This window comes from Elephantulus edwardii, unplaced genomic scaffold, assembly GCF_000299155.1.
Source record: "Elephantulus edwardii isolate Elephantulus edwardi_28Jun2011 unplaced genomic scaffold, EleEdw1.0 scaffold00002, whole genome shotgun sequence".
Taxonomy (NCBI): Eukaryota; Metazoa; Chordata; class Mammalia; order Macroscelidea; family Macroscelididae; genus Elephantulus; species Elephantulus edwardii.
Window position 1 is genome coordinate 16,390,608 of NW_006399752.1, and position 13,860 is coordinate 16,404,467.

The 13,860-nt window shown below is 39.9% G+C and overlaps 1 protein-coding gene across 1 annotated transcript in view; it reads right to left on the reverse strand.

Annotated features, from left to right (window-relative positions):
* Positions 1 to 53: 53 nt before the first annotated feature.
* The window catches only part of RSPH4A (radial spoke head 4 homolog A (Chlamydomonas)), a 28,521-nt gene continuing 14,714 nt past the window's right edge, over positions 54 to 13,860 (reverse strand). Inside the window, exons 3-6 of the mRNA XM_006879012.1 lie at positions 10,400 to 11,140; positions 7,032 to 7,185; positions 2,467 to 2,584; positions 54 to 282 (exon numbers count right to left, since the gene is read on the reverse strand). Coding sequence (XP_006879074.1) covers positions 54 to 282; positions 2,467 to 2,584; positions 7,032 to 7,185; positions 10,400 to 11,140 — 1,242 coding nt within the window. The remainder of the gene's footprint in view (positions 283 to 2,466; positions 2,585 to 7,031; positions 7,186 to 10,399; positions 11,141 to 13,860) is intronic.

Below are 13,860 nucleotides of genomic sequence, written 5' to 3' on the forward strand. Positions count from 1 at the left end.
TGAATATGTGTGTATGTATTGGTCCCATTTTAGACACTGAGCTAGTATTATTGTTAGTCATCATCATCCTCATCCTCTTCAGTTTCTTCACTTTTCTCAGCTGCAAGTATAGCTGCTTCTTGTGAAGCCCTGAAGACCTGCTCTTCGTCCACACTTGGGTCATCCATCTCTGTAATTTCTGGTCCACTGGGATACTCTTGACAAACTGGTGGTGGTGCTGGCGGGCTGTAGTTGTCTGGACTATATTTATGACCCCATCCTATGTAGAAATTTTCAAACTTTCTGTAGGTAAAAGGGAAAGTAGATGTTCATTATATGCAATAATTTTTTTTATAAAAAGATCCTCCTGTAAAAAAAATGCGCTTAATATTTTTTCATATCCTGTTATTTTTAGAAACAATCCTTTTAAAATGCTAGAGGTAAAACATATCTCAATAATTCTTAACCACAGGGACTAACTTGGTTCCCCGCTACATAAGCAGTTTGGAAAACTTTGGGAAGAGACTTTGTAAAAAAGTACCCTATAAAAGGTATCAAATTAGGATTGACTCATAAGTGACCCTCAAATGGATTTCAGAGGCTGTACACAGCACGAGAGGACGGTGGCTGTCTCTCCAATAGAGCAGCATGTGCCTTTTGGCTGGAAGTGCAACTTCTTTCTGCTAAGTCACCAGAACTCCCTACCTTACACTTAAACAACACAAATAAAAAACCTTTGGTGATTTATTTTCAGAGATAAGAAAGCAAAAGTTAAATAGGTTCTCTTTCCAAAGATTTCAAAGGAATCTAAAGGTTGCAAACCAAGCAAACTGTTACCAGTGTTAATAGATAAGACATAAAAGGACGAGACAAGTGGAATTTTGCTTCAAGTGAAAGGTAAAAGAGCATTTAATATTTTTTAAAAATGTAATTATTTGGAAAGTGATAGTTTAATCTTTATTTTAATTATTTTTATGAAAATGTCTAAAAAAAGATCTTAGATTTAAGCTATTTTGGCACTGCTTAGAGTTACTTCCACTGCTTCATGAAAGTGAATAAATAAGCCAATTACCAAAATAATCATTGGGAAAAAACCCTCTTTCAGCTTGATTAACCAAGTAACTCAGATGAAAAAGCACGTGCAAATTTTAAGGACCATAAATTAAAAAAAAATACTCTTAATTTCCTGAATTTGATACTAGATCTTAACAGAAAGCAGAGAGTATGAGAGGAACATCTGTCTGTGCTTCGTTGGCTATGCAAAGGCTTTTGACTGTGCGGATCACAACAAGCTATAGCTGACTCTGAGAAGAATGGGAATCCCAGAACATTTGATTGTGCTTTTTTGAAACCTATACTTGAACCAAGAGGCAGTCGTCAGAACAGAGCAAGGAGAAACTGCATGATTAAAAATCAGAAAGAGCGTCCACCAGGGATGCAGTCTGTCTCCATACCTTTTCAACTTGTATGCAAAACAGATCATATGGGGCGCTGGGCTGTACGAGGAGGAATGTGGTATCAGAATTGGTGGAAGAGTCACCAACAACTTGCTTTATGCAGATGACACAAACCTGCTTGCTGAAACTGAGGAGGACCTGAAGTGCTTGCTGCAGAAGGTCAAGGACTACAGCCTTCAATATGGATTGAAGCTCAATATCAAGAAAATAAAGATTCTCACCACTGGGCCAATTGGCAGCATCAGTATGGATGGTGAAGAGATTGAAATAGTTAATAGTTTTAGTTTGCTTGGCTCCACAGTCAACACTCTTGGTACCAGCAGCCAGGAAATCAAGAGATGGATTGCATTGGGAAAGTCAGCTGTCAGGGACCTCTCCAGAGTACTGAAGAGCAGTGACATCAGGGTGGAAACTAAGGTGCATCTGATATGGGCCATAGTCTTTGCAATTGCGTGCTATGCATTGGAGAGCTGGACAGGACTAGGGATGATAGAAGGAGAATTGATGCCTTTGAGCTGTGATGCTGGAGAAGAGTGTTGAATAAACCGTGGACTGCTAGGAGAACAAACAGGATCGTCCTGCAGAGAGTGAAACCGGTGTACTCCTTGGAGGCAAGGATTCTGAAACTTCGTTTGACATACTTTGGGCCTGTTGCAAGGAGGGACCAGACATTGGAGAGGGACATCATGTTTGGAAGAGTGGAGGGACAGCGCAGAAGAGGAAGACCTATGATGAGAAGGTTTGATTCAGTGATTGGGGAAATGGGAGTAGGTATGTCAGAGACAGTGACGTTGGCACAGGATAGAGCAGGGTTTAGGGCTCTTGTGTGTAGGGTTGCTATGAGTCGCAAGTGACTCCACAGGCACATAACAGCAACATTTACAAGGTATCGTATCAATATTGTGGGAAATCTTAACACCATAGTGGATACAGTAAGGAGAGACAAGAATTCCTTCACATTCCAGTGAGAACAAAAGGTTCAGAGCTTAAGAAGTTACAGTAATAACTTTGGCAATAACAACATACTTACTTGCCATTGGAAAAGGCATATGCTCCAGGCCAAAGGTTAGATCGAAGGACTGCAATAGCATATTGAGGAATGAGATTTGAGGACAGCCGTGTTGTCCATGGGGGTATATTCTGAATCTCTAAACCAAAGAGAATGGAAACGTTTGATTTCTAATAAAGATCTAAAACAATTATAAGTTCTTGTTTTTATATCTTAAAAAAAAAGCCATACGCATGACATAGAAATGTTAAAACATAAGAGCTTAACAGAAAATTCAGGATAACATATGTCATTGTTCTGGAAAATGAAGTCTGAGTAATATCCAAACCCATGAATCAATTCTCTGACTTATAGTGACCCTCCATCAGTTTTCTCATCTTCATAGGAAGTGACTGCCCATCATCTGCAGAATGCTAGTGGATTTGAACTGCTGATCTTTTTGTTACCAGCCTGATATATTCAAACTATGTTGTTAGGGCTTCTTTGAAATTTGATTAGGAGTAGTATTTGATGACTAAAGTAATGTCTGTAGAAAGAGCAAGGGCAACATGGGGTGCGCCATATCTGATCTTCACCAACTTTACAGGAGAAAACGATCCCTTCCTATAGCGTCAATAACAAAACCAATTCCCATGCGGTCAGACATGTCCCCCATGCTCCCATGCCTCTTTTTAGTTATCTCAACACCAATCTTACTGCTTGGCTGGGTCCAAAATCCGATGTGATAGTTCACAGACCACAAGAACCATGAACTTGGTATACAAACCAGTATTAAAAAAATTCTAAAAAAGAATATAATTCAGATTAGTAACATAAAAGACAACTCGCAATGTGTGCATGTAGGCACCTCAGCCTCAAGCTTCATTGCTTTAAGTGTCCCTAAGTTCTCAGTCCTGCCAATATTGGTTTCCTCTGGCCCAAAGACCCATCTCTTCCAACTCTCCAGTTCAGCCATCGCTGCTGCTGCTGTCCCAAAGCATGTCCTACATTTCAATGGGTTTGGGGAGATCTCTCTCTTCTCTGGCTGGGCAAAGAGTTCCATCTCTTCTGATGTAGGGTGGGAGAAGAATTTCTATTTTCTGCAGCTAGAGCTATTCAATTTACTGGTGAGACAAGCCTCTAACGGTATTGTACATAAACAATTCCTTTGTGGATAGGCCACTCACCTCACTTGCACAGTCAAGCCCCTCCACATAGTTATCTACACTGTTGTTAGGTTCCTTCAAGTTGAGTACAACCCATAGTGACTATAAACAACTGAGCTGAACCCTGCCCTATCCTGTGCCATCCTCACACTTCTTGACACATAAGAGCCCATTGTGGCAGTCACAGTGTCAGTCCACCTGATCAAGGGTCTTCCTCTCATTGGCCAACCATCTACCTTTCTGAGCATCATGTGCCTCTCCAAGGGATAGACCCTCCTAGAAAAATGTGAGGTGAAGTCACATCATCTTTGCCTCCAAAGGGCACTCTGGCTGCACACTCTCCAAGACATTTTTGTTTGTTTGTTTTGTCAGCCAGTTCAACACTGTTCCCCAATAGCACAGCTCAAAGATATGAATTCTTCTGTCATCCTTATTCATTGTCCAGATTTCACATGCATAGCAAGTGATCAGAAAGACCACGGCCTGAATTAAATGGACCTTAATCCTCAAACATAATTATTGCTCAACTGTGAATCCAAGTAAGATGAAGTTGTTGACAGCCTCAATATTTTCTCCATCTATCATGATGTTTCTCCATCTATCAGTGGTAAGAATCTGTCTTCTTGACATTGAGATGCAATCCACTCTTACAGCTGTATTTTTTGATCTGCAATAATTGCTTCAAGTCCTCCTCACTTTCAGCAAGCAAGGGTGTATCATCTGCATAACATAGATTATTGATGAGTCTCCCTCCAATCCTGATGCCATATTCCTCTTCATAGAGTCCAGCTTCTTAGATAATTTGCTCAGCAAATAGATTGAATAGGTATGGAGAGAGAATACAACCCTGACATACTCCCTTTTCCCTTTTAAACCATGTAGTGTTAGCTTGCTCTGTTTGCAAAACAGCCTCCTGGTCCAGGTATAGGTTCCTCATGAGCCCAATCAAGTGCTCTAGGAATATCATTCTTCTCAATGTTAGCCATAACTTGTTATGAACCACACGATTAAGTGCCTTTGCATAGTCAGTAAAGCACAAGTAGACATTCTTGTGTTGTTCTTTATTTTCAGTCATCTGCACTAGAAGGGCCATATTGAGAGAGGCCACAGGGTCAAGTCATGAAAGAGGAAGCACAAGTACTCTACAACTGAATAAGAAGAAACAACACTTGAGGACAGACTTCTGTTGGCTTATTAGACTCTCTTCAACTGTGATACCAGAAAATAAACATAACAGGTATAGATGATAATTAGTTTAAAAGAAAAAGAAAGGTAGGCCAAACACCAACTGAAGAAAGAAACTGAATGGGAGCATGAAATAGGGAGACAAAGGAGCAGAGAATTGTCAACAGTGCTGTGTGGCCATTTTGAACAGCTGATTGATTGGTGTGAGAACACAGGAATTGCAGTGGTCTCCACTGATGGCTGATGACAAAAAGGAACAGACTATATACAGCCATGCATACACCTGTAGCTTCATCATTTGAGCAACAGTGCCAAACACCTCCTGATCTACCAGATGGATTAAAGACTGCAACCAACATCAATCCAAGTTGCCTTCAATTGCTGTAAATAAATAGTAAACAGAAAACTACAAGCTCATCTGCATCCTCTGTCACACTCCCCAGAAAGCAGAAGGCGAAACACTGAGTGTCAAATCATGTGTTGCTGGAAACTCTCCTACTAGTATTTCAAATGCCAGCAGGATCATGCATGGTGGACAGGTTTCAGTGGAGCTCCCAGACTAAGACAGAGTAGGTGTAGGACTGGTCATTGCTTCTCAAATAATGGGCTCTTCAAAACCTGTGAATAGCAGAAGAAACTTGTTTAATATCATGCTGGAGGATGGGCCCCTTAGGTTGGTAAGCACTCAAAGTACTAAAGAGTAAGGATGCCAGTTTTAAGACTATGGTGCACCTGATCCAGATCATAGTATTTTCAATTGCTTCTTAAGTGTGTGAATGTTGGATGAAGAATAAGAAAGACTGAAGAACTGATGTCTTTGGATTGTGATGCTGGTCAAGAGTATGCAGTGTATCACTCATTGCTGCTGAATTGGGACAGACTCACAGCTGACCTTTCAGCAGGTTTTCAGAGGCTACAAGCCTCAGGAGGGGAGATTGCATATCTCTCTTCCAAGTAACAGCTGGTAGATTCCAATTGCCTGCCTTTGTGCAATTCCTTACTCATTAGGCCTCCAGAATGTGTAGGGACTGCTTACAGAACAACAACAACAACAAAATATGTCTGGAAGAATTGCAGCCAGAGTACTCCTTAGAAGCAAAAATTGTGAGACTTTATCTCACATACGCTGGACATGTTGCCAGGCAAGGTGAGTGACTGGAAGGGGAATCATGCTTACAGAGATAGAGAAGGTCAGATAGGAAAGGGAAACGCACAAGATGAACTGATATAGTACCTGCAACAGTGGGTTTGAGCACAGCCGACATTGTGAGAGTGGTGTTGGATTAGGCAAGGTTTTGAACCACTGTACACACAGTGTCCCTAAAAGTTAGAGGATTATGTATATTGCATTGAAACAGACAAGGGAGAGAATATTTTTAAAGTGATATATGATAGGGTATTATGATTATCGCAGGAGTCCAGAATTAAGGTTGCATAGGGGAGTGCATTCAGGGTTGGGGGAGTGTATACCAACAAAGAAGTTTATCTTTTGCTTTTTGAAGAGAGGAGCGAACCCCATGGGGGCGGGGTATAGAAAAAAAGTGCAACAATGAATGAATGGAAATTAAAAATATTTTTAAATGTTCATTAAAATTAATAAAATAAAAATTTAAAAAAGAACTGTAAAAAAGAAACACAATGTGAATAAAAACAAAAAACCCAATAAAATAAATTTTTAAAAAATGAAGAAAAAAAAAGTTAGAGGAGATGACTCAATGGCCCCTATCAGCAACAACAAATGGGCATGGCATTTAAAATGCAAGACAAGCAAAACCAACACACAAGACAGTCTTCAACAGTTCTAGTAAGAGCCACAACCAATTTATATTTTTCTCCTTACATCATTCCTTCAACCTCTATTAGTGAAAGTTGGTATTGTCAGCTTCGTACTTGACTCTCCACATTCCAGAATATGAAAGGGGAAGGAGAATGACATTTGGCTCCTGCTCGCTTTTCAGAGCTGTCCAATTCCTAATATATTTACAATCAAATACACCTAGTAAAATATGCAGCTCCGTCAGTACAATGTCCATTTTGCTGCAAACCAAGAGGCTGACAGTTCAGATCCACTAGCTTCATGGGGAAAAGATCTGGCAGCCTCCTTTCATAGAGAATCACAGTTCTGGAATTCTTATGGGACAGTTCTACTCTGTCCTAGAGGGTTGTTATGGATCAGAATTGGCTTGATGAAAATGAGTTTGGCTTTTATTTTACATCATTTCTATGTTCATTTGTGATTGGTTATATAAAAATCACCTATATCTTCAGAGATTGGTGTCAGAAGAGGAGGCCCCACTTCCTGTTCTATGGAATCAGGCTCTTCTCCCTTTTCTTCTTCTTCTTTTTCTTCATCTTCCTCCTCCTCTTCTTCTTCACTCTTTTGTATGGGGTTGAACCAGTTGCAGCGACCCTGGGAATGAATTTTGCAATATTTAATTTTTAAATTTTTTTTTGCAATATTTAATTTTTAATGCAGTCTTTATCATCTCAAGATAGTCACTTTAATTGAAAACAGTTATCAGCATAATTCAAGCAAAAATCCAACTGTGTGGCAATTTAAATAATCCACTCATTTGTTCAACACACACTTAGTAGGTATTATTAACATCTATTAACAATCTGCGTTATGCAGATGACACAACCCTGCTTGCTGAAACTGAGGAGGACCTCATGCACTTGCTGCGAAGGGTCAGGGACTGCAGCCTTCAGTATGGACTGAGGCTCAATGTCAAGAAGACAAAGATTCTCACCACTGGACCAATTGGCAGCGTCAGGATGGATGGCGAAGAGATTGAGAGTGTTCACAGCTTCAGTTTGCTCGGCTCCACAGTCAACACTCTTGGCACCAGCAGTCAGGAAATCAAAAAGCGTATTGCGATGGGAAAGTCTGCTGTTAGGGACCTCTCAAACGTACTCAGGAACAACGGTGTCTCTCTGGAGACTAAGGTGCGCCTGATACAGGCCCTGGTATTTGCAATCGCTTGTTATGCATCAGAGAGTTGGACAATGACTAGGGAGGACAGAAGGAGAGTGGATGCTTTTGAGCTGTGGTGCTGGAGAAGAGTACTGAATGTACCATGGACTGCCAGGAAAACAAACAGATTCATCTTGGAGAGGATTAAACCAAGCTACTCCTTGGAGACAAGGATTCTGGGGCTTCGTCTGACATACTTTGGACATGTTGCCAGGAGGGACGCGTCCTTGGAGAGGGACATCATGCTTGGGAGGGTGGAGGGACAGCGCAGGAGGGGAAGACCCTCTATGAGATGGATTGATTCGGTGACTGGGGTAATCGGGATGGGTGTGTTGGAGGCAGTGCGTTGGCGCAGGATAGAGCAGGGTTTAGGGCTGTTGTGCATAGGGTCGCTATGAGTAAAAAACGACTCGATGGCACATAACAACAACAACAACAATGTCAACTTTTCAACTTTTTGAGGTTATAAAACACATTTTAAAATATCAGGGCCTAACTGAGAAAAGAATGTATTTTCCCAATTTGTGAGAAATGATTTACATGAAGCAGGCAAAGTATTGTTTTAGTCATAAAATAAAAATGTGGTAACAAAGCTAGTTTGAAAGTTACAAGTTTTCACTTGCTGTCTCTTAGCTGGGGTATTCCTGACGGTTTAGTCTGTAGGGAGACACACTGCTAACCAAAGGTCAAGCCTCTCCAGCAATTAGAATCTACCTGCAGCCCAAGGAAGAAAGATAATCTCTTCCTGTGTGATTTGCAGCCTTGAAAACCCTGTGGAGGCTAAACTAAGAGCCAGATCTGACTCAATGGCAACGAGGATGTGTTATCTAGAGGTTTCGATGCTTATCTCCCATCTAAGTCAAACTACAATACAGAGTTTTCTACCTGTGGATGAGGCAATGTAACAGAGCAGTTAAGAAGGTTCTGGACCTATTTTACTTGGATTTCCAAGTGATCTTGCTATGTATTAAACTAAAGGTCAACCTCATTGTGTCGAGTCAGAAATGACATATAGCTGACCCTCCAGCAGGTTTTCAGAGACTGTAAATCATATAGGGGGATGTTGCCCATCTTTCTCCTTCAGAGCTTCTGGTAGATTTGAATTGCCAGAGAGGAATAGCCTTTGGCTTTGCAGAACATCTCTCTCTGGAAGAGAAATTGTATAAAAACTATTTCCATCTATTAATTTTTGATGCTGTCTCCATAGATAAATTGTGTTAAAGGAAAAGCAACATAATATAAGGGATTGGTGAGACATTGTAATTATTTGCATTGTTGTTGTTATGTGCCCTCAAGTCACTTGCCACTCATGGCGACCCTATGTACAACATCCCTAAACTCTGCTCTGTCCTGTGCCAATTGCACTGTCTCTGATACACCCATTCCGATTACCCCAGTCATTGAATAAATCCACGTCACAGAGGGCCTTCCCCTCCTGTGCAGTCTGTCCACCCTCCCAAGCATGCTGTCCTTCTCTAAGGACCGGTCCCTTACAACATGTCCAAAGTATGTTAGATGGAGCCTCAGAATCCTTGCCTCCAAGGAGCAGCCCAGTTTAACCTTCTCCAGGATAAATCTGTTTGTTTTCTTGGTAGTCCATGGTATATTCAATACTCTTCTCCAGCACCACAGCTCAAAGTCATCAATTCTCCTGCTATCCTCCCTAGTCATTATCCAACTGTTTATGCTTAACAAGTGATTGCAAAGACCATGGCCTGTATCAGACTTTAATCAAGTTTAAAAGGCATGTTGTTCAAATCCACCAGAGCAGAAAGATAGGAAATTTCCTTCCTGGAAATCCACTAGAGGACCAACTATGAGTCAATTCCAACATGGCGATACACACCACCACCAACAACAATCAAGAGTAATTAACATTATAAAACAAAATGTGTATGACGATTGAATGAAAACCAACATGATTTGTAAACTTCCATTCAAATGGGGGAAAAAGGGAAACTTAAAAATATAAAGTCTTAGTTTAAAACTAAATGCACTCACTTATAGTTAACATATAAAAAGAGTAAGGAAACTTAAAAATATAGTCTTATCTTAAAAATAAATACACTCACTTATAGTTAACATATAAAAAGAGTAAGGAAACTTAAAAATATAGTCTTATCTTAAAAATAAATACACTCACTTATAGTTAACATATAAAAAGAGCAACTTCATAACATACATACATATACATACAAATTTAATCTTATGTCACTTATCCAGCATTCTGTAGGAGTAGGTATTTTACTATTTAATACAATTTCATAATAGATAGATATCAAATCTACTAGTCATTCCACAGGAAAAGGATGGACAATCTCCTCCTGGTTGATTTAGTACCTCTGAAAATGCTCTGGAAGGTTAGCTATGAGTCAGTTCTGACTTGGTGGCACATAACAACAACATATAGTATATATTGTTATATATAATACGTATACAGACAATTTTATAGTAACTATTATATATATGTACACATGTTACTACCTGATTTTTTTGGTTGTCATTGTTACTTGCTTTTTCTATTCCTTTGCTCCATCAAGAGCCTAAAGGGCTTCATCTTGTTTATCTTTATGCACTGCAGGGAACATTTAGTAAGCATTTAGTAAGTACTGCTGATCACCTGATAGACTGAGAATTGCAAAGCACCTACCTGAGGAAGAATATGTTGCACATGATGAACCCAATTGGATAGGGATTCCACTAGATCAATCACCGGGATGCCTTCAAAATCAGGGTTCTCCTCAAAGCTCTCTCGCCCACCTTCTATCTCTTCCTCTTCCTCTGCTTCCTCCTCCCCAAACTGATAGAATCCTAGAGGACTGACGTGAGTTCCGGCTGAAATCCGAGCTATTTGTGCTCTTAAGTAATTGCTCTCATTTCCTGGGAAAGGTGGATAACTTATCACAGGAGCATCCAATCGCCCAGTGAAAAATTTTTTAATTTTTCTTGCGACAACAATTTGTATAGGTGTAACGGATGGTAGCTTAACCCATGGTCTTCCTGGTTCACTGCAAACAAAATATACGTATTTGTTGGCACCTGTTCTGTTCTCTTCTCTTGGGATAGCCTGAGGGATCTTATGGAAGGACTTTGGGAACTCATGCTCCTCCTCCTCCCCAGCTTCACTTTCTCCATCGTCTCTCTCTTCAGCGACGTCTTCCTCTTCTACCTCCTCTTCATCTTCCCCCTCACGAAATTCCACCTCAGCTACAAGGTAATTCATTTCCAGACCCAAGATCTTGCCCCAGAAACGACATCGGTGGATTGGGTGGGTGTCAGTGAGCTGCTTGAGGGCGAGAAATATGCGGTACGTCTCATCTGCGCCTAAACAAACTCCAGCTTGCTCAAAATAGAAAGCAGCTTCCATTACATTTGGAAGAGCATTTTCTGCCTGGAAATACAAACACAGTAGGTAAAATATTATGCAAAATATTATACAAGAGAACTGCTCAGTTTCCTTTTACTTTCTGCACGTATTACTATACGATTTTCCACAACTTATTCAACCTTTCTATCACGATTTAGATCAAACTCTTAATTTATGAATTCCAAGTTTTCTTATTAAAAAAGGGAGTATAGTTTCAACCATTGTTATCTTATGCTTATCAAGATGCTAGAAAAGTTATTTTATAGGTATGTTTTAGGCAGAAAGAAATCAATAATTACAATTAAGAACAATCAATATCCCATTTTTATATAAAAATATTTAACTCCCCCCTCCCACACCTCCACAATCTGGGCAGCGATCCCAAAGGCACGCAGTTTGTGGGAGAAAGATGGGCAGTTTCTTCCTGTGCCTCTACAAAACCTCTGGAGGGTCAGCTATGGATTGGTTCTGGCTTGATGTTACACAACAACAACAACACTGTTCCACACTGTTCCAGTCATTTTGGGATGACTTTCAGCAATATTTTGCTTGCATGTGATATTAATGATATTGTTTGGAAATTCCCATATTCTCTTGGATCACCTTTCTTGGGAATAGGAACAAATATGGATCTCCTCCAGCCAGCTGGCCAGTCAGTTGTCCTCCAAATTTCCTGGCATGGACTGGTGAGCATATCCAGGGTTATATCTGCTAGTGGAAACATGTTGATTAGTATCTTATCTATTCTTAGGGCTTTATTTTTTGCTAGTGTCTTCAGTTCTTGCTCATATAGTGCTGCCTCAAAGAATTCCATGTCGAGTAGCTCTTTATGGTACAGTGACACTGTGTATTCTTTTCTTCTTCTTTTAATACTTGGATGATTCAAGATCTTGCCCATAGCATTTTTCAGCATTGCAACTCGAGGTTTGATTTTTTTTTTCCAGTTCTCTCAGCTAGAGAAATACTGCGCTATTCTTCCCTTTCCCCCTTCTCTGACCCTCTTTGAGCATTTTATGATAATATTTTGCTTTATCTTCTCATGCTGCCCTTGGAAATCTTCTGTTCAGCTCTTTTTACTGCAGCTTCTCTTCCCTTTGTTTTGGCTTCTCAGTGCTCTGATGAAATTTCATGGTTTCTTTTGACATTCATTTCGTCTTTTCCTGCTGCTCTGTCTCTGTAATGGCATTTTCTCTCTTCATGGATAACATCCTTGATTTCATTCCACGGCTCTTCTGGTCTTTGATCGCTGGTAGGTAATGCTTCAAGTCTTCACATGATTTTTTAAACTCAGGTGGAAGAGACTCAAGATTGTATTTCATTGATTTCTAGGACTATCATTCCTGACATCAGGTGAATTCTAACTGAAGCAGAGAGTATCAAAAGGATGTGTATCTGTATTTTATTGACTATACAAATGCGTTTGATTGTGTGGATCACAACAAACTATGGCTACCATTGAGAATAATGGGAATCCCAGAACACTTAATTGTGTTCATACGGAATCTATACCTAGACCAAAAAACTCTTGTATAAAAGGAACAAGGGAACACTTTATTTAAAATCAAGAAGGTTGTGTGCCAGAGGAGTATCTTTTCTCCACACTTACTCAATTTGTATGCTGAGAATACAATCTGTGAAGCTGGACTCTATGAAGAAGAGTGTGGTATCAAAATTGAAGGAAGTACAAATGAAAAAAAAAAAATTGAAGGAAGACTCAACAATAACTTGCACTATGCAGATGACACAATCTTGCTTGCTGACCATGAAGGGGACCTGAAACACTTGTTGCAGAAGATTAAAGACTACAGTGTTCAATATGGATTCCATTTTAGCATCAAGAAGACAAAGATTTTTACCACTGGGACAGCGGGCAATATCATGATAGATGTAGAAAGACTTGAAACTGTCAATGATCTCATCTCATTTAGATCCACAATCAATACCCTAAGTACTAGCAGTCAGGAGATAAGGAAATGTATTGCTTTGGGCAAGTGCGATATCAGGGACTTCTCCAAAATATTCAGGAGCAGTGGTTCAGTTTGAAGACTAAGGTGTACCTGATTCTGGCCATAGTCTTTTCAGTTACAGGCTATGCATCTAAGAGCTGGACAATGAATAAGGATGACAGAAGAAGCATTGATGCTTTCGAGATGTTGTATTGGAGAAGAGTACTCAATATCCTATTGCCTGCCAAAAAACAAATAGGTATGTCTTGAAAATGTGCAGCTGGAATGCTCCTTATAGGCAAGGATGGCAAAACTTTGTTTCTCATATTTTGGACATGTTGCTAGAAGAGGCTATTCCTTGGAAAGGGATATTATGCTTAGAATGGTGGAGGGTCAGTGAAAGAGAGGAAGACCCCCTCCCCATTAAGATGAATTGACATGGTGACTGTAGCAATGGGCTCAAGTGTATCAGAGAGAGTGAGGATGGCACAGGATAGGACAGGATTCAGATCTGTTTTGTTCATAGGGTAGCTAAAATTCATACTCGGATCAGTCACACCTAACAAAAGCAACAACAACACACACAACTCATACACAGACTGAAGAAAGATCTATATTTTTGGAGTGTGTAAATGGTTAACATATTTGCATATTAATTGAAAAGTTAATGGTTTGAGTCTTCTTAATGGCAGCTTGGAAGAAAGGCCTAGTGATCTATTTTTGAAAAAGCAATCATTAAATCCCTAAGAAGTACCATTCTAGTTTTACATGTATGGATTCATAATGAGTCAGAACTGC